The 25,947-nt window shown below is 48.1% G+C and overlaps 6 protein-coding genes across 6 annotated transcripts; 3 read left to right on the plus strand and 3 right to left on the minus strand.

The window, feature by feature from the left end:
• Positions 1-10,279: 10,279 nt before the first annotated feature.
• Positions 10,280-12,514, minus strand: PEX2_072170 (uncharacterized protein; the record flags this gene model as incomplete). The annotated part of the gene is made up of 2 exons (XM_016744487.1): positions 10,280-10,533; positions 10,603-12,514. 2 exons carry the CDS (start codon positions 12,512-12,514, stop codon positions 10,280-10,282), a joined length of 2,166 nt encoding a protein of 721 aa, XP_016600407.1.
• Positions 12,515-14,777: 2,263 nt separating this feature from the next.
• Positions 14,778-15,158, plus strand: PEX2_072180 (uncharacterized protein; the record flags this gene model as incomplete). Its single annotated transcript, XM_016744488.1, has 1 exon — positions 14,778-15,158. The coding sequence occupies one exon, from the start codon at positions 14,778-14,780 to the stop codon at positions 15,156-15,158; it is 381 nt and encodes a 126-aa protein (XP_016600408.1).
• Positions 15,159-16,302: 1,144 nt separating this feature from the next.
• On the minus strand, positions 16,303-17,846 carry PEX2_072190 (DHHC family palmitoyltransferase; the record flags this gene model as incomplete). Its single annotated transcript, XM_016744489.1, has 5 exons — positions 16,303-16,852; positions 16,909-16,949; positions 17,051-17,138; positions 17,191-17,671; positions 17,735-17,846. The coding sequence occupies 5 exons, from the start codon at positions 17,844-17,846 to the stop codon at positions 16,303-16,305; spliced, it is 1,272 nt and encodes a 423-aa protein (XP_016600409.1).
• Positions 17,847-19,278: 1,432 nt separating this feature from the next.
• On the plus strand, positions 19,279-19,737 carry PEX2_072200 (uncharacterized protein; the record flags this gene model as incomplete). Its single annotated transcript, XM_016744490.1, has 1 exon — positions 19,279-19,737. One exon carries the CDS (start codon positions 19,279-19,281, stop codon positions 19,735-19,737), a length of 459 nt encoding a protein of 152 aa, XP_016600410.1.
• An 884-nt stretch (positions 19,738-20,621) lies between these two features.
• On the plus strand, positions 20,622-20,810 carry PEX2_072210 (uncharacterized protein; the record flags this gene model as incomplete). The annotated part of the gene is made up of 1 exon (XM_016744491.1): positions 20,622-20,810. The coding sequence occupies one exon, from the start codon at positions 20,622-20,624 to the stop codon at positions 20,808-20,810; it is 189 nt and encodes a 62-aa protein (XP_016600411.1).
• Positions 20,811-22,296: 1,486 nt separating this feature from the next.
• Positions 22,297-25,816, minus strand: PEX2_072220 (uncharacterized protein; the record flags this gene model as incomplete). Its single annotated transcript, XM_016744492.1, has 5 exons — positions 22,297-22,496; positions 22,700-22,940; positions 23,001-23,686; positions 23,816-25,189; positions 25,327-25,816. The coding sequence occupies 5 exons, from the start codon at positions 25,814-25,816 to the stop codon at positions 22,297-22,299; spliced, it is 2,991 nt and encodes a 996-aa protein (XP_016600412.1).
• Between the last annotated feature and the right edge of the window lie 131 nt (positions 25,817-25,947).

Genomic DNA, 25,947 nt, shown 5'->3' on the forward strand with positions numbered 1-25,947 from the left:
TTGAGCGGTAGATGCCATGAGGTCAGGTGGCCCTAATCCTTGATGATCAGTTGATGTCTTGATAAGATAAAAGGAGATTGATGGCCAAGAGCGTCAAGAAAGCTAAGCGCCAGTGGATCACTTCTCAGCGCCAAAGACTTCCCACCAACTGCCAAAGAAAAGGAACTGGGCTTACCACTAGAAGGGTAATGTGCCGACGCCGGGTTCGTTGTATAGGGAGAATGGGTGGTGTAGTAGGGGGACTCCTGAGGTGGCGGTGCGTAGGGATTATGATGGTGCAGTGCTCCGTTTCCTAGTGGATGGGATGGAGGATATGTGGTAGGAGGAAGAGAAAGAGAGGGCTGAACAGGCGAAGCAGGACCTTGCTTCTGTGGTGCTAGATTTGACCGAGGTTGTAATGTCTGAGACTGTTGAAGACCGGGGCGCGTAGAGTTTCCGTGTCGAAGCTATAGCAGAAACAAACATCAGTTACTGAGACTTGGATAGCCAGCCCCGAAAGGTTGCCAGGAAGATACGACACGCAAGATTCGAGCCAGAAAATGCAGGGTGCTACAAGCTGAGAACGTGGACATAGGAAAGAAAGAAAAGGAACTTGTGAACACAGCCAGAAGTGTCCAGAGTGACATCAGCGTATCACCCCTCCAGTCTAGCGTGCGAATTTGAATCTTGCAGGTATGCAGAATCTCATCATCATAGTGAGGGGTTGGATTGGACCACAGATGAATGGAAATCCTCGAACAGGGATGGCCTTAGGTGCGTAACAAATAGGTCAGGGTAAAACCAGGATAGTCCGTCCAGGACCAAAGAATAGCATGGATCTGTGTAGCGTTGATGTGTCCTTGATATTGCGATTGGGGGGTTTCCTTTTTTGTTTTTTTTTTTTTCCTTCCGAAGGGACAAAGCACTCAAAATCTGGATCATGTAAATAGCACTCCCAAGCCACTACACGGACTTTAGGCATTGTTTTTTTCTTGTTGCTCTCAATTGAAATCATTTTGGTCGAAGTGAGGCTCTAGTTGGATCAAGGGCTTTGGTGGGTCCGGAAGAGTTGTATACAGATGGGACAGAGCTCCATAAGTCATGGCCAAGTCGACCAGAGTCGGGTTGAATTGCTCGGCATGCTGAATTGGCGGCCGTCTTTCAGTTGAGGTATTGACAACGCCACTCATCCTGCCGAAGATCCAGGTTGATGAAAGAGAGACAAGTCGAAAGAAGACCAAATCCAAAGGCGTGATAGACATCCAAGTGTTCGAGAAGTGGTAACCCCACTGGACATAGAGCTCCTCGGCAACCACATATAGAAATGACCAAGAAAGATAGGAATGATATTGAAGTAGGAAACGTATCACAAGATCTATAGGGTAGACGGGAATTCGAAAGGGAAAAAGATTATGGAAATGAGACTCACGGGATCATCAATAGAATCTTCCTTGTACTTCGTCGCTGGAGGACCAAGGTCGGGCTGTACCATGCCGGTCATGAACGACCTATCTCACGGTCCAAGACAGAATCTTGCAAAACTTCAAAAGAGTACAAGATTCGAGATTGAGAAAGAAAGAACTGGGATGGGGTGTCTTTTGGGAGAAAGGATGGAAAAAACAAAGTAGAAAAAGGGTGTAGACCACGAGGGCGATCCCGAACTGAGGCTAAACAAAAAGCTGCGCGACACAACTAGGTGACTGGGGTTCAGGGGACCGTGTCAATGTGAAGGCAAGTGGAGGGGTCCAGGGTCGTTTATCTAGCTGCACCCGTCTCCATTCTTATTTCATTCCTTTTAGCAACGAGCTTCTAGCGGAAAGAGAGCTAGGAATAAAAGGGTCCTTGAGAAATTATAAAAAAATATAATTAAAAATAAGAGAGAAAGAAAGAGGAAAATTAAATATAATAAAAAGGAAATGGAAAAGAAAAGAAAGACGACAAGGCAAATGGTAAAAAAGAATAAGAATTAAAAAGCCCAATATGGAAAAGAATAAAACATATAATAAAAATAAAAACATTCAAAAAGTGTATCAGGATCTTGTACTCCGTAAGCGGGTGGTGTAATGGAGATTACCTCGAGTCCGGTAAACATCCAACTTCGAAAAATTAAAAATTAAAAATTTGAATGTGTCATCAGTCTAGCCCCACGAAAGAAAAATAGAGAAAAATAGAGAAACAGAGAAATAGACGCTTAGGGATGATGTGCAGACAAAGAGACGTGCAAGTGGGGAAAGGATGTGCTACGGCATATTGCTTCCAGTGGGGAGTAAATCTATAAGTTAGGGCAAAAGAGGATTTGCCGCAACGGCTTGAACTTCTCGGATCCGGTGGAGTGATCGTGATACGTCCATTGAGGGTTGATAATTGATTTTATATGGAAAAAAGTGTAAAACAAAATAACTCTGAGACCTAGGATTTTAAGGCGGGATTGTGATTGCGTACTTAAATGTGCCCCATAGACTCTGAAATAATATAGGAAACGCAAGAGAGAAGGGAAAAAAATATTTAAAAACACGGTTAGATCTACTCCTTACCTACGGAGTAGGATGTATATGAGTAGATCTTTGACCTATGTTGTACTGTTACTTTGTACACAGTATACTGAACAGGTTACGGGTAAACCCGTTTGCTCATGACGTTCAGATCGAATAATCTAATGACCCACCAAGTCTGGAATATGTACTCCGTACGGAGTACTTGACCCATGAAGATTGGCGTGTGGACCTCGGGATGGACTCGAGGCTAAAAAAGAAAGCTAGTTGACGTTGCCCTCGGATCGTGCAGAGGCCAGTTTCAGGTACGGCTTGGGCAGAGAAAATTCTCGTCGGAGTATATCGAAGATCGGCGGAATAATACTTGAAAAGAGTAAATGAATGGGAAAAAGAAAAAAGAAATAAATTTCCTTATTTTGAAGACGCGTACTAGTAAAATCTAGTAAGTTACACCGAGCTCTCAGCTGCTTCTTTCCACGGCCCAATTGTCCAAAGAGAAAATTTCGGCTCTCGAAATAAACTCGAAACTGCCTAACGGCGCCCGTCACCAATTTCTTTTTTCTCTCTTGGTTGGTCTACGTTCGTGGGACCCGTGTAACCCTGTCGATCTCATGAACTAGCACTCCACGGAGTAGGGTTTATAGGCCATGTTGCTTGGCGATAGAGCATGAGAAACAAAAAAAAAAAAACACAAGTACGGAGTATATGCGTCTATACCAGAACGACAGGAACGATCGAGTCCCAAAGTCCTTCCCTTTGACGCTAACGCTAGAAGAGAGCATCGTTCCGTAATGATAGCCAATCGAGATGAGATTCATCCAAGGATGTGGGCCACACTACTCGGGTTCGCTCTATCCCGGAACTAATCTAGTGGCATCTTTAGTCAATCTTGGCATTCCTTTTTATCTGCTCAAAAAAAAAAAAAAAAAAAAAAAAANTGAAAGAAAAAAGAAAAAAGATAGATGCAAGCCCCAACTTTCCCCAATTTTCTCCGGCCTCTGACACCGGCCGATGCATGACACTTGAATCCTTTCAAGCATTTCTGTCTTTCGCCCCTGTGCTTCATGTGAAATGGCCGAGACGCTAAAAGAAGTTATGCCTAGGCACCCGTTTTTCCTGCCCAAATAGTGGTTCTTGATTCGATTTAATTAATCTTTATGCTCTGTTACCCTAGTCCTTTGTACCCTTCTTTGTACCTCGGGGGTGGAGACACCCCCAGCACGAGTGGACTACAACATAAGGACTCATGGACTATCCTCGGAGGTTATTGGACTATCTTCGGAGGTAATAACGGTAAACGTCCATGGCAACGATGATTGTGAGTTTGATATCGAACATTTGACTTTCTCTTTTCACAGGTTCTCTTACTCCGTATACGTATAGACAAGGGCCGGGTAACCGGCTCGTGAGGCTCTCACCTATGTAAGCCTACAATATACAGCGTTGTAATTTGATCAACAGAAAAGGGAAAGCAGAGTGTCGATTGTTGTTGCGCAGTGACTTTGCATGAAGATGAACTTATGGGCGTACAGGATTCCAATTTCGGAGGTTTACTAGCCAAATGCACACAATAATAATTTGCAAAAAAAAATCCAAACAAACAGGAAATTTTTTTTCTTAACTGTCTATACTCTTTTGAGAGTGCTTCCAGAATCAGGATAGGCCCTTGTCCATTCAGCTACACAATAAAGACACGGAAAAGTTAGGGTGGGAATACACCAATGAAGTTCTGCCCAATGGATCGTCAAATATGGGGGGATTCAACCTCGGGAGTGTTCGAGGCACACCCTAATCTCTCAGGAACTGAGAGACTCAGCTCTAAAGGTTGGAGCTAAAATCAAAGTGCACGGTTGCATGGCCCCCCTTTTTTTTCCCTCTCACTCATTTATTAGGGCTAGAGAAACGGTGCCATTTCCACGGAGGACTGTTATTGGCGTAGTCTATGATCGATGATCCCGCGGTCTTCCGTTAAGCCGTACCCGCAGTCCCACACGGTAATTTTGAAGTCTCCAAGCTTGAGAGGAAATTGTGATAGCGTGCCAGACCCACATAGTCCATGCGGAGTACAACTGGATATGGCATGAGGCATCTATTTAATAGTAGGTACTCCGTACTCGTAGATAATTGTATGGTTAAAACACCTTTTAATTTTAATTTTAATTTTAATTTTCTACTCCGTATATCTTTTGAAAATCTCAATCCCAACCAAAGCTGAGACGAAGTCAAAAGAGTCCGCCTGACACGAATCGTTACACACAGTGTCACCGATCAAAAGTGGCTGGGGCTGACCGGGGACGCTATCGGGGACGAACCAGAGGGTAAACCCCTGGGCGGATCAACCGACAATCCTGGCCCCCTTTTTTGCTCTAAATTGTGCCACTACCGCCCCGGATCGACTATAGACTTGGAATGGTCCAGAGCATTGCTAGGTCTCTCCACATAGAGCTCCCTATTTGCCGAGACGGTTAGGACCTCGCTAAACTGTGGAACTAATTTCTGTTTCGTACCGGTCTCCGTCGGTCTCGATCTCTCGTCGATCCAGAGCGTACGTCATGCTCGGACGGACAAAGACTCTAGGTGGCCTGTGCGAGAGAGAGAGAGAGGGAGGGAGTAACACCGTTTGGATATGAGATTTTCATCTGTTATGCGGGTGACCTAAACCCTAAACCCGAAGAAGTAATAGGACGCTGGGCTTACAGACATTTTGTCATCAAGGGGCTTGAACTGTCAGCGGATACTAGGTACATATCAAGATAGTTCAAACGCGCCATCTAGCGCCTACACCCAGGTAACTAGAAGTAGATAAAGCATGTACTCCGTACGGAGTAGGTTGTAATCACACGTCGGAGTTTTGAAACCCCGAAGTAAAAAATACCCGGCACGAGTCCTCCGTGACCTTTTAGTCAGTCGATTCTTTGTTCTCTGATCGACAGAAGAATGATCATGCAAAAAGCAAGTTTGAAGAAGCAGACTTTCCGACGTCCACGTTGGTCTGTAACCCTTGCTTCTTGCAGTTTCAGCAATGCAGGCGAGCTGTCTCTCTTCCTTCACCTCCAGAACTAGCTTCGAATTTCTGCGAGAAATTTTTGCCTGTGGAAATAAGGCATCCGGGGAGATACATACTTATCGGAGCTCGGCAAGATGTCATTACCGGTATTCCCGAATACTCAATATCAACGCTCGGTCCCGAATATGGAAATAATGGTACGCCAATGGACACGGGGCAATTGAGGGGCTATAAGCCACAATCTAGTAGATCGCGGGTCGAGCTATAGTCCACGGGGGTCAACGTGAAGTCTTAATAGTTTTAGCCGCTTGGCAGATGTCCATGGTTACGTTGGCTGGATCCATAGATCCTGCCCCGGTGAAGCTGGATATTGATTTTCTTGATCGAGCCACAATTTACTACTCCGTACTCCGTACTCTGTACCTATGTTGTAGATGACAAAACATGTTTTTGAAAATGTTTGGGATCCAACTGCCCCCAAATTAAAGTTGGCACACCCTGGTCTTTCGTCCATGCGGATATTGCCCCTGCTTAGTCTGCTTAGTCTGCAATGATCTACCCCAGGGCTGTCAACGGCTTCAAACCCTTGAAGAATTAGCCTATAATTAATGCTTATATCACTTCTTCGTATGATTCACTATAATCCATTCCAAACTCAACTTTACGGGCTTACCTTTATGGGCCCAGCTAATGCCAACCAATTCAGAATAATAATAATTCAAATTAATGGTAATAAAATTACTACAGAAAAAAAAAAGAAGAAAAAAAAACTCCATTCTCCGCATTCCGGATCGCCCTAAGACGGATATGGGCCCCCTTCGGACCAAGCGGGATGGCGTCGAGAAGAGGAAATGATAACCCTCCCCAAAAAGAACGCACAAGTCCAATATGTGTGCATCAGCTCTCTCCAACCTCCCATCTACCCTGTAATCCCACGTTTGTATACTGTACTTGACTTATCATTATTGAACATCCAATACTCCATACAATTTAGACGCGACAGACTACCTAAGTAGGATTAACGGCCCCACCATCCGGATCCGAAGGACGAACAGAACGTGCGATGGGGTATTTATTTTTATTTTTAGCCGAGCTCGCTCTCGCTTCTCGATTTCTCTAGGTACTTTGTGCAGCCAAAATCCCGCACAGATTGAAGGTGATCACACCGGTCTACTCCGTACTCCGGCCCCAGCCGCCAAAAGCCGTAATTGGGGAATATCGGGGAAAGATCATAACCCGGGGGCCGACCTGATATTATTTGGTACAAGGATTGTATCATTTATATCCAATGGAAAAACCAACCAGGAAAGGTGTTAAATACGTAAAATACTGGCAGGTTTTGTTATTTCCAGTTGTAACTGCGATATGTATGTGGTCATGATTAATATACGAGTTTCATCTATTCCACGCGTCAACTCTTCCCTCAAACTCTTTCTAAAAAGTTTCTAGCCTGAACCATAAGCAAAAGCCAAAATACCCAAAAGTTAGTTCTCACCGCAAACTAAAACTTTGTGAGCCATCCCATGTGGAGGAATGTGTTAAAATTATGCATGTGGGTGCGGTAGCCTGTCGCGTGGCCGGAGTTAGCGAATTGTTTCAGATTAAGAAAAAAAAGGTTTCATTCGCTATCTGTGAAAGACACGGAAATTTTCGAGTCTGATCGCTGCAGAATGGGCGAGGAGAATGACAATTACTATACGAAGTACACACACACACCGGTTCGGTATACTGGGAAATTATCTATACCGCATGAACTGAGCTGTCTGCATACTACGCCGTTGTATCGAGGATCGTAGCTATCCAATGTATCTATCATACGTCAGAGCGCCGGGGGATAATAGAGATCCGAACACGAAACTTGTTCCTTCCCCTGTCCTATAATAAGCCCGGATATATGTGGTAAGCAGTGAATCATTGCTCCGGACGGCGGACGGAGTACGGAGTAGATCGCAACTAATCTGTTCCTCCGGGCCTATTAACAATCTAATAACACAATCGGAGTCAAGGTCAGATGTGTCAAGATGTCGGGAGGCGGAGGTGGAGGCAGGGGGGGTCAAGTGAGCGCGTTTATGTTTGCTTTTTCTTTGGCTTTTGCCCCCATGTGCCACGACGATCTTCGACGAGTTCGGGATAGTTACATCTAGTCGACCAATCTCGCTTTTCGTACCCCAAAGAAGGCGTAAACGCAATATAAAAATTCTTCGAGCCAAACTAAACTGTTTAGGTGATATAGTAATCAATTCGGAGACACTCCATAGGGAGTCCGGAGTTACGGAGTAACCAAAAACAAGCATGGGGAATTAGAAATCACATTGTGACGTCGGAAGATCGTATCAAGGATCAGCACGTTCCCTTAGGTTTCATCTCCACAACGGAGGTAAGCACTGTATATGGATGGTTATTGGGAACGAGATCAGATTGGACAATACCTTGCCTTAATGTTACAATATAATAATAACCTGTTCCCAATAGCAAGATCCATCCCGGCAGCCAAGCACGCGGACCCGAAGGCCCTGTGCTCGGAAACAAGCTCTCTCCGTCTCTCTCCACTTTCCTTGATTTTGATCCATGTAGGGATCGACTTTCTAGATTCCAAGATAGCTTTTAGCTCATATTATTGTCTACAATGTACTCTCATACGCTATAATAATCCCTACTACTGATTTAACCAGGTGGAGTCCCGTTCTCCCCCCTCTCTCCCCCCCTTTGCCACACCCATGACTCGCGCACATAGATTGCTACCCGGGCTTCATCGCCGTCCATTGATGGACAGCGGTTAGCTCCACAGAGCTTGGATCATCAAATCGGATGTGATTTCACATACAGATGGCTGCCTACCTAGTAATCGTACATCGTATATCGTATACAACAATACCGAGTACTTGGTACTCAGTACAGGATGCAGCATAGCTGTGGTGCTCTACAACACGCTATGTTGTATGTACAATGGTTCTTGGTCTTTGGATCTGGTCTACATGAGGCATATTAAATGCCGCATACAACATATGCATACTCCGTAACCGGCCGTGCTTTCGGCGACTTCTAGCGCCAATGTGATGAGAATGTCGCCGACTTTTATCAAATCTCCTCTTGCAACCCTACTATAACTCTTTGGGTAGGGATAACCAATATCCGACTAGACTACTGCGTATACAAAGTATGGAATGACAAGCTTATAGACACTTAACCAACACTGGTAACTGTACCGGTGCTAGTGGTGCAATGCAATGCGTACTCCGTATATGTAGTTATAACCATGGATTCTAACTGTTGGTACGCCCATTCCACCCTATATTTTTGCTCTGCTATTTCACCCGGGCAAATTGCAAGCTAGCAACAAGGGAAGGTAGGACGAGCTTTGAAAATAGCTCATTTATTCTCTTGCATATAATCTCGAGGCAAAGTACAACATGTGTGAACTACAAGATATCAACTTAGAAGTATTTACTCCAGTATACTACGTACGCAGTAATAACTTGATCAGAAACCCGTAGATGTACATACAATTCGACTCCTCATTGTTCATAATGAGTTAATCTCCACTATCACCAGAAAAAACATCGGCGAAATCCGAAATCCGAAATCCGACAACAATCCGATAAAACTCCAACTCGGAAAATCCCCAAATGTTTGCCAGTGGCGTATGTCTAGAACCTGCAGCCACGATGCAACTACGACAATCTGAATATGGCCCCCTTTTTATTTCTACTTTCTCTATCCTTTTCCCCGGTGGGGTTAGTAGGTTATTTTCTTTTTCCTCGGTGGGGTTGAAAATTGTTGAGATTTAGGCGCTGTTGGATAATTCCCGATGGCATGGCAGACACTTACTACTCTATACTCTAGAAAATAAAGCAAAGAGAGAAAGAAAAAAAGAAAACATTGCATCCTGACACAATTGCATTTGCAGGTGTAGCACTCTTTGCTTTTTACTTGGAATTTCCCCCTCCTACGCTTTTAGGAAGGGCGCTTGATTTGTGTTTCCTTAGCGCTCTGGTGCTCTCCATAGGTGCAGACGCACACACCAACGAAAGAAGTAAACATCAATAAGTGGGGAAGTCCAGTTCCAGACTCTGCTATCTTCTTTCTCTCTTTTCATCGAGATAATGTAATGATATTACTACATCTGCAGACCCCACCGCATCGACCAATCCAGATGTAAGAGTGACACAAAATCCAAGAAAGCAGCACATGCGAGAAGGAAAAAGAAAAAGGTCACGGCGATTCATCCAATGAGCCGCGCGACTCGGTGTTAGACTGTGTTCGTTGTACCTGGTCCAATACGGGATGACTATGGATGCGGGCGCGGGTGGCCTAGCGATTGATCATCGTTTGGTTCCGCAATTCAAGAGGCAGGGGCCTGATTGGGTCGGAAAGAATCCAGCGGCGTGTTGCGCTGCATGTGTAGGCGTTGTTGATCTTCGACATCCTGTCAAACAATATGACAGGTGCGTACGGAGTGCATACAACAGGCAGTCATGGATTGGTATGGAGGCGGTGTATTGGGGTAAACCGGAAGAGGGAACACACACGACTTGAACCTGAGTCTGAGGTGGGTTTGTATCGAGGACCTTGTAGGCGCGTAAATGGGACGGGTACTTGCTTTTTGCCTGCAGGGGCCTGTCGCATGGTCTTCGTCCCCAGAAGGATAGGTGCATTAGTTACATTTGCTAGAGCCAACATCAGAACCGACGCTTTCCTCGCCCATATGCACTGCGCGAACGCCATTGTGATTCCAACGGGCTCGAGGCTAGTCCCAGGCCCTGCGGGGAATATCCAAATCACGAGGCATTGAAGGATGCTCCTATACCGGCGCAGCAGACGGATTGCCCATTCTGGGCCTTTGAGCCTCGTGCATTGAGTTGGTCGACGCGCGTGGACGCGATGGCAAGGAAATCTGCTGTGCGGGTGGTGGAGGGGCTGCTTCGAGCTGCTTCCAGGGCTCTTCCTCCCCCTCATCCTCATCGTCGCTGGAAGACTCCTCGCCCCGGCGGCCGTGACGTTGAGTCTCATCCCTGGACTTGCGTCTCTCGCGCAGCTGTTCCTTGTGGCGAATATCTGTGCAATCCAGTTGTGAGCATTCTTCTTCAAATGTTTTCCCAGGATATACACAGCTGCGTGACTTACCTCTGATCTCCTGTGTCTTTACAGCATACTGTTGAATCTCCTCCTTGCTCAGAACCCTCAAGACAATCACATAATCCGACCGCTCCTCAAACCGTTCATTGCCCGCTTCCAATGCCTCTGGGTTCACGAGTCGTCGGTCGATCTTCGTCCAGCGAGCTCCCGGTGGGATCCCTTGCTTATGAGCATCTTTGAGGGGAGCGACCCCCTCCCTCACCGGGTTAGGCTCCTCTGGGAATGCCTGGCGTGGTGCCTTGAGGATCCCCTTGGGAGGAGCCTCTGGCTCCTTTGGAGCAGCCGGCTCGACCGCAATGAGTCTTCTAGGGTCATCTTTAGCCATGTCGGCCGGCGGCGATCGTCGCGAGTCAATGGCGTGACCATCCTCCAGCATGCGGTGGGAGCGAGAAGAGCGGTGTCCACGCGAGTGGTCTCGGTCTTGTCTGTGATGTGAGCGGTCCCGACTGCGGTCACGGTCACGGTCACGGTCGCGTTCGCTTTCGGTGTCGGTGCTGCTGTGCCTGCGACGTGCGGGTTCACGCCTGTAGTTTCGTAGGTCTTCGTCTGAGGTGTCGGCATCATCGCTGTGCGTCCGCCGCCTAGAGTGTCGTCGAGATCGACCGTGGCGACGGGCATCCGCGGGATCCAGGTAGGCTTGCTTGGCTCTTTCGTCGGCTGGAGCTGCTTCTACAAGCTCCCGCGATGGGGGCTGAACGGCATCGCGGTCATGCTCACCGTGTGAGCGTCTGTGCTTGCGTCGCGACGGACGGTGGTGCTCGAAGTCCGACATGTCGGAGTATCCGCCTCCTAAGGCCGCTGTTCCAAGTCCCATCGTGGCGAGCGCGCCGACGTCATGTGGCTTGGGGTGGTGGTCTTCTGGATAGGGGTGCTCCCGACCGTTCGCGTGGCGCGCTCTTTCGGCACGGCGGCGGCGACGCTCGTCATGTCGGGAGGGATATTCAGCGTCAGAGTCTTGAGGGACGGCGACTAGCGCTTGATCATGGAATCCATCATTCGATCTGTGCGGGTCCCGATGGTCATCCTTGCCGTACGCTGAGCTTCGTGGCCGTTCACGCCCGAGCTTGTCAAGGCCCCAGGATGTCGGGGGTGGGCCATGGTGACGGTCTTTCCGTGCTGTCCACTGGGGGTTTTCTTCCACTCCAGTGTTACTGAGTGGCCGATCGAGCGAGTATCTCGGCCCGCGAGGGCGTGGCTTGACAGGGTAGTCCCGGTCGAATTGCTCCCGGGCATTGGTATATGAGTAGGCATCGAAGTCATCGATGTCGTCGCCTTTCCTCAGCCCGTCGTACGCTGGATAGCGTGGTGAGCGAGGCGGAGGATGGACACGGTGTTGATGCGCACTGTGATCAGTCCTGTGTCTGCCATCGTTCCGTGGGTCTATGTGGCCCGTGTCGCTCGCATAGTCAGTGCTGTAGATTCGTCGATGTGCGAGATGTCGAGGAGAAGCAGCGATTATATTATGGCCGGAATCTGTAGGAAGAGGGCTCGGGTCACGGCGGTGAATTGAGTGATGCAAGGGCGAGAGATGTTGACGGGATGTGGCAGGTACAGCCAGACGCACTGGTGTCTCGTAGTCCGCCGCCGTTGATGTGTTGCTTCTGTGTCTGCTGCGGGGTTGGACGCTGTATTCAGTGCGTTTTTTGGCGGACGCAGTCGGATCACGGACTCGATGGGAGGAAATTTGGTGGGCTTCGAGTTTCGATGGTCGCCCTGAGCGGTACCCAAAAGCACTGGCGTATCCAGTATCGGACGGGTAGTCAACATAATCATAGCGCCTTGGCGCATCATAAGGGTCGTAGGAGGAGTTGAGTTCTACCATGCCGGTTGACGCTCTCATGGGATCAATCATGGAGTGTCGGGCTCGGCTGGGAGACAGGTTTCGGTAGTGACTCGACATTTTGATATTTAACTGTAAATTCGAGGGATGCAGATGATGATAACGCCTGACCGGTTGAAGTCAGGTGTGACAGTCTGTTCTCCGGTCGGCTTCGGGAGATGAGTATTTAACAATCCGAGTCGGGCAATGTAGAAATGCCCAACCTGGTCCGTTGGCTCTGAGGCAAAAGATTCGGTAGAAATTCGAGGAAATTGGAGCCGAAATTGACACGACGCCCGGAGCCCAATAGTTGCCCAACTGAACAATGGAGGGGATTCAGAAGTGTTTTAAAACGGAACGTGTGAACAATGACGCAAAAGTGGGTTGGGGTTGGACAAAAGGTTAGTAAGAATGCCAAGGGATTTCCAGAGCTGAGGATTATTCAGTCAAGGGCCTAATCAGGAAGGAACGGCTCTGTAATGAGAGATCAAGGAGAACATGAAAGGTAGACTAAGTAGACAAAGTAGATATTATATAATATAGCAACATTCGAATAAAAATGTATGATTCCATGGATCCAGAAATATCAACCTTGGGAACTCAAAGCTGTCAACCATGGATGCCATGCGTTGTTCCCGCTCTTTTAACTATGAAACTCCCTTGCTTCATATGCAAAACACTCCCCCGACAGGCGGTCAAGAAGCTCCCTTTCATCTTTTCGCCCAAGCAAAGCCATGAGGCGTATCATATGTGGATTTGAGGGTTTGAGGATCCAGATATCTTGTGGTATCACTTGACCCGCATTAAAGAGAAAAGTTGGAGGTTATTTTGGTGAAATCAAGAGGGAAGAACATGAGTATAAATCCCCTGAAATATTCTTTTTGATACCTAACAGTTTCACCCAACTTGATTAATATACAACATAGTGGCTGTGCAACTGGGTGAATTGCCTCGATCTCTCTGTAGGAATGAAGTCATAGACGAAACCACCCTTGTATCTGTTCAGGCAACTCTTAAGGTGTCCTCTGACCTCATTACACATCCATTTTTAGGGACTTTGCTTGTCTTTCTCATCTTCAGGGTAGAGATCAAAAAAGAAAAGAGGGAGCTATTATTAACGAATTTAAGTTTGTGCTATCCAATTAGACTGCCTTGACAGAGCTCCAATCGGTTGAACCCGATGTAAACCGCAGGTCTAGGCTTAATAAGAGCACAGGGTGGTACTTAGGTACTTTGATAGTTCATAGCCAGCAAAAAGATGATCTCATGGATTTTCCACCTACGAAGTACAAATCCCATCTTGCCCCTGACCACCACCTTGCCCGCACCAAGGTTATACACAACCCGTACCACCCACAGGTACATTAATTCCCAGGCACAGCGGACACGACATGAATACTGTCTTGGCATATGTCATCCACAACAATGAAAGAAACAAGATCCACTGAGCAGGACGAACCCCTTATTCCGATTCACCCTCGCACCCGCGGGAAAATCTTGGAGCCAGACGCCTGGACCGAGGCGCAGAATCTACACAAGAAATCCGCACGAAACAAAAGCCTGGGCTACTGCAACGAAACGCCCAATAACCCAGCTATTCTAGTACCGGAGATGACACCACCCGGTCACCCAGTGATGAAGCCTTAGCTTCAATATAGATGGCTCGCCTCATGTGTAAGGCGAGCAACGCGCCTATTGCCCCTCCAGGAGATGGGTTGTACTCACTCACTAATTCCAGCACTAATACCTATAGCTTCTGGATATCTGATATCCCCGGTCCCGCGGCAAATTAACATGTTCCAGTGCCCAGGTCGCGGGTTGCTAGGCGCAGTATGGCCGATCACGACCTGGGTCGCGGGTGAATATGTCGGCATCGAATAGACGGGTGCTGCCATGTTGTTTCTCTTGCTCTGGCTGGTCGATTTCGCGTTAACTTCACCGCTGCTTAAGCACTGCCGGCTTCTGTTCGCTGTGTCCATTTGCCCGCTGGGTATCCTGCTCCCTATGTTTAGGGTTTCGACTCTGTTGCCGTTGCTCTTTGGCTGTTCGAGTCGCACCTGTTCACCTTGGGTTTCGACCGGGCTTCTATACTTGGGCTTTCGATACTGCAATGGGAGCCCTGATTATGGGCGCCTGTGTATCGATGTTTCAATATAATGAAGGCCGTCTATGGCTATCTTTGGCTTTTCTCACACTGCTTCGTACAATCAGACCTCCTCTTGGCTTTATATAACTCTATCTACATTCCCAATCCTTCAGTCAACTTATTCAAAGGATTCAAGGCCTCGCAGATCAAACTATCCTCCCTACCAATCGGCTTAGCCATTTGATACTTCAAGTCACCATGTCTGCCTACACCATGTCCAACGTCATGTCCAACGCTATGTCCAACAAGTTCTCGAATGCTGAGACCGACAGCGAAGGACACAATTCAACCCCTCTTCCACACGGCTGGCGCCTGCCCCAGCCTAACGATTCCTCTTATGTCGATGCCATAAGCGGCCCGCTGATTGTGCAATCAACTCTGGCTCCGTTCCTGGATGCCATATCCGCGCTCACACCCAGATCCGACTACCTATCTACCGGCGCTCCAAGGCTGGTCCCGATATGGGTGAGGTGCTGTGGATGCGGCAATTTGGTCAATCCTAATCTAGCGCCGGAGGGGAAATGTCCGATCTGCGCGCATTGTGCGTGCAGATCCTGTGGCAGTGAGAATGTTCCCTAGATTGGGACGGATTACGCGGGGGCTCATTGTGATGCTTCAGTTCTCCTTTCTTTCCTCTTTTTCCTTGCGTTTTGGTTTTGGTGTCTTTTATTTCTTTTTGATTGATTATTCTTTTGTTTGTTGTCATCGGGCATGGGCACATCTTCAGGTCTTGGGCGTTATACTATAGACGATGGCCTGGATCAACGTTCGGACACAGTCCCGATGATGCGAACGATACGCCTGCCAGAACAAAAGTCACAAGTACGAAGGAGTCATGTGAAGGGTATAGATAAATTGTTATTTGTTTGCAATGAAGGGATGCTCTAAGATATATATACCACCACCACACAAGTAAAGGGTGTCATATCACACCCGTAGACTTCTTAGGCGCTCTTCCATTCCAAGATAGTAGTTGTTCTATTTTAGAGGGCGCTATATGATCAATTGAAGGATTGATTTCTCTTGGAACCTGGTTGGACGTTGTTGAAGGAATAGAAGAATCGATTCTAGTAGAGATAAACCATGGAAGGCCGAAACAGATGGCGACTACACCAATTATGAATGTCCACGAGGAATTGTCTCCTCTAAACTGTCCTACTGGTAGGCCTACTTACGTGGGAGGCTGAAAGACGCGGAGGTCAGATTTGAGGACGTTTGCGAAGTTGCCTACTGGAAAATAGATTGCTAAAGTCAAGTACTTGGTGGTGAAGGAATCCGTTGGTATTAACTTTAAAACTTTATGTCATATGCTATTGCATTCCACTGCTTCTGTCTGATACTATTGGATTAGAAACAACGTAGGAATATGCGAGGTGGAGGAATATTGAGCAAAAAATCTTCGAGTTGAACACGCTGAATGTGTGAATTGAACTGGGAGAACATATCTTCGCCGAAACTCTTTCTTTACCTGGTCTATCTGCCCTCCAATGGCTCAAATTTCTAATATCAAGAGGTCATGTTCCGACCTCGGGAGGCCTGTGCGTAATAGCGACGACATTCAGCCCTATGGTTGCCCAGCGGGGCCCTTTAGCTTACCGAAAATATAAACCCGCCTAACACAGCCAGGCCAGGTCAATAGCGTATATGGTGGAGACAATTGCATTAATTATAAAGGTATCCAAAACATGCACGAAACACACCAAGCGCCCCGAATTATTGATCCCTAGGGGGATTTTTCCCGGTGGTTACGCCCCGAATGTGGGGACTGTGGAACAGCAGCCCCGTTCTCGGGCGGCGGGGCCAGTCCAGCCTCCAGCCGCAAGCGGGTCACGACGGGTCCCAGGGCAAAATGACTCTCCATGCTGCTATGGTCGGCACACGGGCTCTTCTTGATCGGCAGCAGCCAATCGAAGACATTGTATCCCATGACCTGCTGGATATTTTTTAATGGGCTGCCAAGGTCGAAGGGATTCTCGCCCGGCAGAGTGTGGAGGATGGCGAAGACGTGCCTTTGTTCGCCCGGGGAGGGGTTTGTTGTTTGCGATTCCGTTGCAGACGACGGTGCTTGCAGTGGGTAGGAGACCATGCGGAATGTCGGAGCCCAGGGCGACTCGACTACCCAGAGTCGCTCGAGGAGGTGTTCCGGGACACGGATGGCGAGGGTCCAGACGGCGGTGCGTCGGTTTAGGTTTTCGATTGTTGTGATGTTGAAGATGCTCATTTGAACTGAGCTGAGGGTCATTCCGGCGGTGAAAAAGGCAAAAAGGCCGCTCCTGGTGGGTTTGATCAGACTTGGTAAAATTCGTAGTTCCTGAGGATGGGCACTTACAGTCCAATGCAGACACACCAATGGGGGTTTACTCCTCCGGTCTAGTTATAATGTCAGTAACAGGCTCTTGTAGATTTGTATGGTGGCTGGCTCGTGGAAGTCTGACCTGGCGTCGAATCTCCGCTGTAAAATAAGCACACACTATGAGAGCAAAGGTACAGAATATGCTGGTATAAGCAACGAATTGAATGAAGAATTTGAACGATGTCTCTGACACCACACCTCCAACCCTGCATTCTGTCAGCTGGGTACTAGCTTTGCGGTAACTTGTTATTATCATACCAAGGACAAAAATGGTCCATTTTGCGCACACATCGACCCAACTCGCGGCAGTGGTGCGCCCTGTCTGTCTTGTACTGACAGCACGTAGTGCACCACAGGGGCCGGCCGTCCGCCTGGCAGATGAAGACATCCTTTGTATAAAAGCTCTCCAACCCAAGATCCGACTGAACCGCGGTGTCTACCGCAGTGAAGTTCGAGCCTCTCTCCACATCCGCGTCTGTCCGGGTTGTCTTCTCCGGATCGGGTTTGAGCGTGCTTTTGTTTCCACGACGGCGTTTTGATTGCTTTGCATTCTCGTCATCTGCCACTTTTTGTTCGCCGAGGGGAAGGAATCCAGGATTCCACAGGACTTGATAATAAAGATGCAGGTATGAAACGACCATGGGGATTAAAAGGACGTAATAGATCGCGATGATCGCGGCGCCAGCGCCGACTCGGGGGCCTCGGTTATAGGAGGGTAACGGATGAATTAGATAGTCGACTTGGTTTCATATTGTTAGTTTCTGGGTAAAGAAGCCCGTGATCAAATTCGTAAAAAACTCACTGCATAATGGTTTCGTGACCGCATAGGAAGCGTATGTCACAGCGCCGAGTAACACAGGCGGGATGAGCCTGGATACTACGACGTTGGCGCGCTTCTGCGCGGGAGACGCCATATATATGGAGTCAATACAACAATATGAAATGCATGGATTTTAATGAATTTCCTCGGGGGACTGCAAGGACGGATCGAGTCTAGGGAAGGTCGTTGAATCAAACAGTGCAAACCTGACGTAATCGGGGTTCCCTGCCCAGGTGCCCAGCCCCGGTGCCCATGTGCCTGGGTTCGTCCCCGTTTGGGGTCCCATGGATCGGGGCATCGGTAGAACCTTGAAACACCCCATTGCCCTAGCCCAACAACCTCAGCTACCATGTTGACACGAATTTCGCAAATTCCGGGTCTACTATTACTCATTCCATACATCTCAGCTGGGACCGTCAGATAAGGCCTAACAATGTCAGATCACCTCATGCTAACCTCTTTTTAGATCTTGACGGTGTTACGGTTGTACTCGATAGAACTCGATATAGTATCTGGAAAGACACATGGCATGGAATATCCGCGGGTTTACGGGTGAGAATTTAAATTAGAAATCAGCCTTCGGGTTCCACAATATCTCGTAATCTGTTATTTGCGAAAAAAAACACCAAAAATGTCCAAAACAACAATGACGAAACGGAATTTTATTTTTTTTCATCATATTCAGGTGTTGAGAAACCAAAGCCTGGGTGACTTAGGCAACACTGGCCAGGGCGCGGAGCCCGTAAACACCTGACTCTTGACTTGATCGATGACTCCTCATTTTGCTTTTCGAAGCAGCCGGTGCCTGGAAACCTGGGAAAAGTGGAGTATATCGCACGCCTTGGAAACCAATTGAGCGAGTTCGTTTACCAAGGCATCAACCTCGAAGAAAATTCAAGATGTAGAATTTAGACCGTTATTTCGGGGCATCCGAGTGACCAGAACCCGTTGGTGCACATACATTCTCTCGGGTAAGCCAGGCCACTCGAGACGGTGTGAGCATTTGCTTAGCCCTGGAGAATAGTGGACCCGTTGTTGACTCAAAACGCCTGGTCTTCAGAAATGATTCATTCTCACATTCTAGGCGCAACTATGGTAATCTGGGCAATGACAGAGCCCCGGATTACACTAAGCCACTCCCCTGGGCAAACCATCTTGCCGGATGATTTGCGACTAAGGCCAACTTTTACCCATTGCCCGAATAAGTGCCCGGGTAATGAATTTGGCAATTTGGCCAATTACGATGTGGATCTCGCAAGGCAGCCTGGGCTGTTGACTGTTCTAGGAACGCTGCCTTGCGCTTCTGGTTCTATTACATGTATTCAAGTTTCTTCAGGTGTTATATAGCTTTCGTAGATCCCATACTTAAAATTCAATTCCATTCTCAAACTCAATCAACATCTTCAAGTATCAGTCCAACAAGACCTTCCCGCTCTACAACTATAAAGAACCTCGACTCCCTGCTTTTCACCAAACATACTATCCTGTCTATAATATCAATCCAATCTATCCAACCCATCATAGCAATGGCGTCTCTGTGGTACTGCTGCAACTGCAACTTCGGCCCTCACAACTCCTCCCTCTACGACGCCTGCATCCAGTGCGGAACCCATCGTTGCGCTCGCTGCGTCAACGAGAAGCTCTCTGACAATATGAGCGGCCACTCCCACTCGCACTCGCACTCCCACAACAGCAACCCGATCTCCGCATATCCAACTGCCGTCTCTATGCACTCACCTCCCACACCAACCTTGAAGACCACAGCCATGTCCATTGTCGTACCAGAGCTTCCCGGTTTACGGCCTCTACCACGGGCCGACTGCACAGGTATCTCATCGGCCTCACTGCCTGGAACGAGGCAACACGCTCCAACCTACATGTATATCTGTTGCGAATGTGGAGACGGGCCTAAGGTCTTCAACGTCCAACCCAAGTGCGTGGTCTGCAACCACGCGGCCTGCGGCAATTGCGAGGAGATCAAGTGAGACTTTTTGAAACACCATCTCGCGGGCCGAGACAGGGTACTACGAATACAATGGTAAGTGACTCCGATGCTCACTCAGCATTTGGTTCTTGAAGCTGACTCGGCATAGTGATTCCGAACTTTACTATTTCTTTTTTTTAGTTTTCTTCCCCTTATCTCTGGAATGTTTTTTTGTTATGCAAAGCGGGTCATGGGTCATGAGCATATATGGTGTAATGCTTTTCATTTTGTTGTTAGACTAGAATTTTGTATACTTGCGGGTTTCCTTATTTGGTTTAGCTTAAGGCCAGTGGGGCTGGATTCCCCGGGTCTGTCTGCCTTGGGTTTTGATTTTGATTTTGATTTTGATTTTGATCTGATATGTTTCTTCTTTTTTTCTATTTTTTATTACTTATGGAATCAAATATTATGTTTATTTCTACAACTCTTCCTCGTTTATGCGCCAAGCAGTAGAGTCATCAAGATCTTCGAGGCTTGCAGCAAACCCCCTGCTCTGAGCCTCACGGGCACGGCCTCAAGTATTATTGTTAATCATGGTTGGTTGGAATAATTTGCGGCTCAGTCAAAAATGGACCCCGCTATGCTGAGTGATGTAGTCTGTATGCAAGCCACTACGAACCAGTCTGCTTCTCCTGTTCTTGTTACCGCTCCTTTGCCCTGACATCTGCAGCAAACAGCCCTATGGCCCATAGTAAAAGAAGCGGTCTTGGTCCTCGGAAGCTAACACGGATGATGTCTATTAATCCTTGTGCTCCGCTTCTTTGATCTTATTTACCTTATTTACCTTTTTTTACCTTTCTTACCCTTTAGTCTTCATCTGCACACCTATTTACGGCTTATTTTCTTACTCTGACACAGACTCAGCCCCCTATGGCATGTTCTATGATGTTATTCCCACTTCCCCATATCCCCATATCCTGTCTCCCGTCTCCCAACTATGTCATTATCGTAGCCCCCACTTCCAGTTGGGGCTGTGCTGGACTGTGCGCCCCGGACCGGGTTTGCTTGGCTTTTCCCACTCGACTTTTTATGTTGTACGTGCGCGCTTGTCGTCCCATCATTCTGAGACCGTAGCAAATTATCACCATATCCACAATTCATCCCGCCTACTAGAATATTCCTTGGCCGTTTTCTTGCGCTTTTAATGTTTGCCCGGTCGCTAACTTCATTTTCGGGCGCTGGGCGCGGGATCTATCTCTGGCATGGCTATATGGCTATACGGACCTATGATGTACTCCATACATAATATCACTATAAGAAAAGAGATATAACCGAAATTGAGAAAGCCCCGGGCCAATCAGCAAGAATCTGTTGAATCCAAGACATCCGGTCCGCTGGTCTGCCTCGTCCTGACTCAACTCGTATAGAATGTTTCTGCAATAGGAAAGACGTCATGGGCGCATTGCATGCTTTGATTAAAAGAGATATTATTAATAAAGATCAACTCACCGTATACACGCTATTACTTCACTATTATTATTTTTGAATATCTGAATCTTCTTGAAACAGTCACACCAACCCTGGCCCCCATCTCCCTGACCGGATTCTGCACGCTATACTTAGCATCCACCAGCCGTAGGAACCCACATCTTTTTTCATGTTCTAACTTTGTAAGGGAATTGGTCTTTTCCCTGTTCTGGGTCTAGACTTGGTGTTTAGATTTGACATGTTTTCTTGCTCCATATCTCAGCTCAGATGGTGCACGGCTGAAACTATGTATCTAGTATGTTGAGGGTGATGTGGGTCTGGCTAAGCTCTTTGCAGAGACGACTTTATCAAGACGGTTATTTTATTTTCTGGTTCTTTTTTGCTACACATGAATGAGTCAATCATTTTTAGCGTGTTTTTCAGATGAATATGGTTTATTTCGGAGGTCCGATAGATTGACTTAGAACTCATGCATAATCCAAGCCACTTGCAAGGTCATTGGTGCTTATTTCATTACTGAAGATGGAAAAATACTAATAGTTGGAAAGAGAAAAAACAAAATACATATCGACTGATTGCTATGAATATGTTCTGTGAAAACCCGCCGAGATTCTAATGGTACAACCGCACCTTTCAGTGTGCAGATTAGCAGTAGCCAGAGCTCCCTCAGGGCTGAAACAGCTGAAACTGCCGAAACTGCCAAAGTTACGACCAGCAGCTGAGACGCAGACGCCCCAACACCGTTTTGTCAGGTCACTGGGCAATGAAAGGCCTAGAGCCTAGATTCAACAAAAAAAGGGGGGGGAAAGGTGGCCCAAAGAGCACGAGGCCCCCAATCGCGTAGATCAAATGCATTTGGAGCGCAGGGAAGAAAACGCCGAATCGGCTAATGATGCAGAGGAAAGGCAGGTCATGAACGCGCGAGCCTTGAAAAGAGATGGTGGCATGGGATATTGAATTCAAAGATGGATGGCGGCATGGCCATAGCGAGGATTGTCTGAGTCCATGTGGTGTGATGATGTTTTTCCCCCGCCATCAAAGTTCTTTTGATGGCGGCGTTCACAAGACTGATGGAAGACAGCTCACCTGGAGAGGACTCTTGAGGGGTCCAGTGAATGAGGGTGGGAGAATGTTACAGGGACAAGACACGCGACGGGTCTTGGAGGAAGCGCCTACGGTATGCGGCTATCTCGGAGGCCACAGTGTTGAAATCTTTCACCTTGTCACGCCGTAAGTCGTTGATGATCTCTTTCAGACCAGCGAGATATGTTTCTTTTTCTTCTTCGGTTTGACCTTCTCGGACAGAGCCCATCTGGACGAGAATCTTGTCGTCTGTCGAGGTTAACGGCTCTGTGGTCAGCATTCGAACAGGGTAAAAAAGAGATGGCAAATGAGTTGGAAGGAAAGGAAGAGGAGGCAGAGACGAAGGCAGTAGAGCAATAAACAGAAAGTAAAAACAGACTAGATAGTGCAATACGCCGGTTGGGGAGCTCGAGGACGAGGTGGGGTGTTGCACGTTGTTCATGTCGACGCACCGCTTAGAGTCATGTCTCGAAGATGCTGAAACTCGCAGGATCTGTCATTGCAGACACCCCCGGCTAACTCATATGGACACATGTATTTCATGGAATCAATATTATGACTGTAAGTTAGCGAGCGGTAGCCACTCGGAACGTCGTCGGCATAATGCGGGTGGTAGCGATAAGCCTTGAAAGTTCGCAGTGGGCTGGTGTACGGCGTGAATCTTTGCTCGGAAGTCGCGGGCAATGCTTCAGTCTAGATAGGGGTTAGTATGGGGTCATTAGAGAATTCCTCTGAGAAGGGTAGTGTTCATACGCCAGGAGCGCCAACCTGTAAATCTGACCGAGGTAATGGGGCTGGCACCTGAGGTGTGCTGGTTAGTTCTTCATCAGCTTGAGTCAAGTCAAATGATGGTGCCGAGACTGCTGTGTTTTCTACGAGACCGGAAAGAGCTGGGCTGAATGGAGGAGGGCTGTAACTCGAGCCTTCAGACTGTGCTTCAGCATCAGGCTCTGGGGGCTCATATCCGTCGGACTCCGCAGACTCTTCACGCTGAGAATGTTCGCTAAGGTGATGTTGAGAAACGTATTCGTCGGCAGAGGTTGCACTAGGATGAGTGATGGCAGAGGGCGAGCTCCGAGACGCAGATCGCTCTGAAGAGTCAATCTCCATAGGCCCTGAGAATGAGGGCACTGTAGCAGAGTGGAGATCGGCCTGAGCTGGCGAGGTAGCAGGTTCATCCTCACTCTCGCTGGACGAATCAGAACTATCACTGCTGCTGTCATCAGATTCTTGCATAGCAGACCCAGCAGAGTCGGACTCAAATGAAGCCGATGCCTGTGCAGTGCTATCGATCACACCATTTGCCACTTCCTCAGCATAGGCTTCTTCAACGGATGCTTGGGTGGCAGCGCCTTCGGCTGGTGCGTCTAGTTGGACAACAGGGGCAACCGGCATGAGAGTGTCAGGGGTGATCGTCGTCGGTTTAGTCTTTGAAGAATCTGGGTAATGGTTAGTTGAGGCGCAAAATTTCTCTCGGAAATACCCAAGAATGATCATGTCCCAGCAAGAGACAAAGAGAGAGAGAAAGAGATAGCGAGAAAGAGACAGAAGATAGAAAGAAAAATTACCTTCTTCAGAAGTAGCTGCAACCACACTGGATTGTCCACCGGATGACGATGCCCCAGAATCATCCAGGGTGCGAGGTGACTGGGTTCGGCTGGCAGCAAGCTTCGATTTCCTTCGTAGTTCTAGCTCCGCAATCTTGCGGCGCATAGCTTGAATTTCCATATCCTTAAGTCGAATGTCTCCTTGGTCACTGAGACTAGAAGGGCCTTGTGGTGTAGCTGTCGAAGCTCGGGTGGCAGGGGGATTGGATTGGATAGGAGGCTTCACGATGGTCGAGGTCACTATCGGCACTGGTTCCTGTTCTGGGCTCGAATCCAACTCCATGTCGTCATCCTCATCATCGCCGTATAGTGATTCATCGTCGCTGATTGCAATGATGAGTTTATCGGTAGGGTCGAATCGAGTAGCAGCCGGGTTAAAATGCTTCTTCGGAGGTGCAACTGGCTCATCGAAATCGGAAGCCCGAGGCCGCTTGCGTTGGGTTGCTCGAGATATCGATGTTGAGTCAAGGTCCATCACCTGTACTGGCTCAGAGGCAATAGCTTCATGTGAATCCTGCTCCAATCCAGTCATTAGAAGTCCTGGAAGCCCAGCGGAGCGACGCGATTCAGGCACAGGAGGTCGAAGAGGAAGCGGGTGTTGAATAGCTGGTGCTGGAGATTCCAACTGGATCGGTGGCAGATTTGCCTGACTTAATTTCTGGGTCTTCAGCAAAGTTTGTCTTTTGAGCTCTTCAATTCGTTTTCTTGCCAAGTCGGTCTGGGCTTTGCTCTTCTCCTTTATGAGGGCTTCCTTTTGAACTGGACGGGTTTCATCAACTGGTATCGCAGGGTGGGATTTTGCACTGCCAGTTGGTGAAGTCTCTTTGGATGTCGCCTTCGCAGCTTTCTCAGCCAGCATCCGGGCGATAAGTTCCTTCCGTTCCAGAGGTTTGCCAGATTTGGAAGAAGGGGCGGCGGATGGGGCAGAAGGTTGGGGTACTGGCAAATCTGACCTCGTGCTGCTGTGATTCTCTGCTATCTTGGTCAACTCAGCTGGGTTGCTAAATCCAAGTCCCTTGCTAGCAACTGGAGCCGCGGTGGAGGTCTTTTCAGAAACTGTTGGCGCCTCCTCAGATGACGTGGTGACCTTGATCCCGACTTCTTCGTAAAGGCGTTTCAAAATCATGGGGTTGATGCCCTCCGCGACCAGTTCATTGTAGCGGATATTATGGGGCGCCAAGCTAAGCAAAGCGCCTTGGGCTTGAATCCGTAACTGCGCCGCTGATTTCTGAGGTGGAGGGGCGGGAACAGTTGTAGGTGGATCCTGCCGCTGAGACTGCATCGCATGGTGGACCATGCTTGCGTCTGCTGAGACTGACAAAGGAGGGTTGTATGCTGCATGTTATTAGTAAAACAAAATTAAAACTGGGGAAGCATGGGAGTAATACGTGATCCACTACTCCTAGCGGACTGTGCGCTAGAAGATATTGTTTCTCCTTCTTCCAGATCCAAATACTGGCGCGTAGCCTTACGTGTCGTCGGCTGTAGTGACCTTTCATCCGACTCCTCACTAACCTCGCCTTCTTCGCGGTGATTATCTGCCGGAGCTGGGACGTTTGTCATATGTGCGGCTGGTGTTGATTGGTGTGAGACATGTCCTTCTATACCCTGATACGGTATGGGGGGATTTGAGGACCCTGTTGGCATGGGGGGATAGCTCATCGGAGCAAACGGCATTGGAGGGAAAGGAGGTGGGAATTGTGACACGTCAAAGTGGTTGAAGAAGGGAAACTGAGGCGGAATGAATGCTGAGTTTCCAGGGCCATTTGAACCTGAGATTCGTGAATTCGCGTTGAGGCTTGTCATGTTATAGTCGAAGGTTGGCCCAGGATTTGTCGCTGGTGGCTGATGCATTTGAGAGTAATCTGAATTGACCGGAAAGTTCTGGATCGAGGGGTATGCAGGAGGCCATTGCTGTGCATAGTTCGGATGGCCACCGTATGAGGGAGGTTGGTCAGACATGCTTATGTTGTGCGCAGGGATAAAAGAGATGTATTCTCTACGTTTCTCAAGAGCGACAGGCTGGAGTTGAAGAGAGGTCACGATTTCAAAGACCAAATCTCATGATGTCTTCAAGGTCAAGCAGGTGGAGA

Source organism: Penicillium expansum (genome assembly GCF_000769745.1).
Source record: "Penicillium expansum strain MD-8 chromosome Unknown contig253, whole genome shotgun sequence".
Lineage (NCBI taxonomy): Eukaryota > Fungi > Ascomycota > Eurotiomycetes > Eurotiales > Aspergillaceae > Penicillium > Penicillium expansum.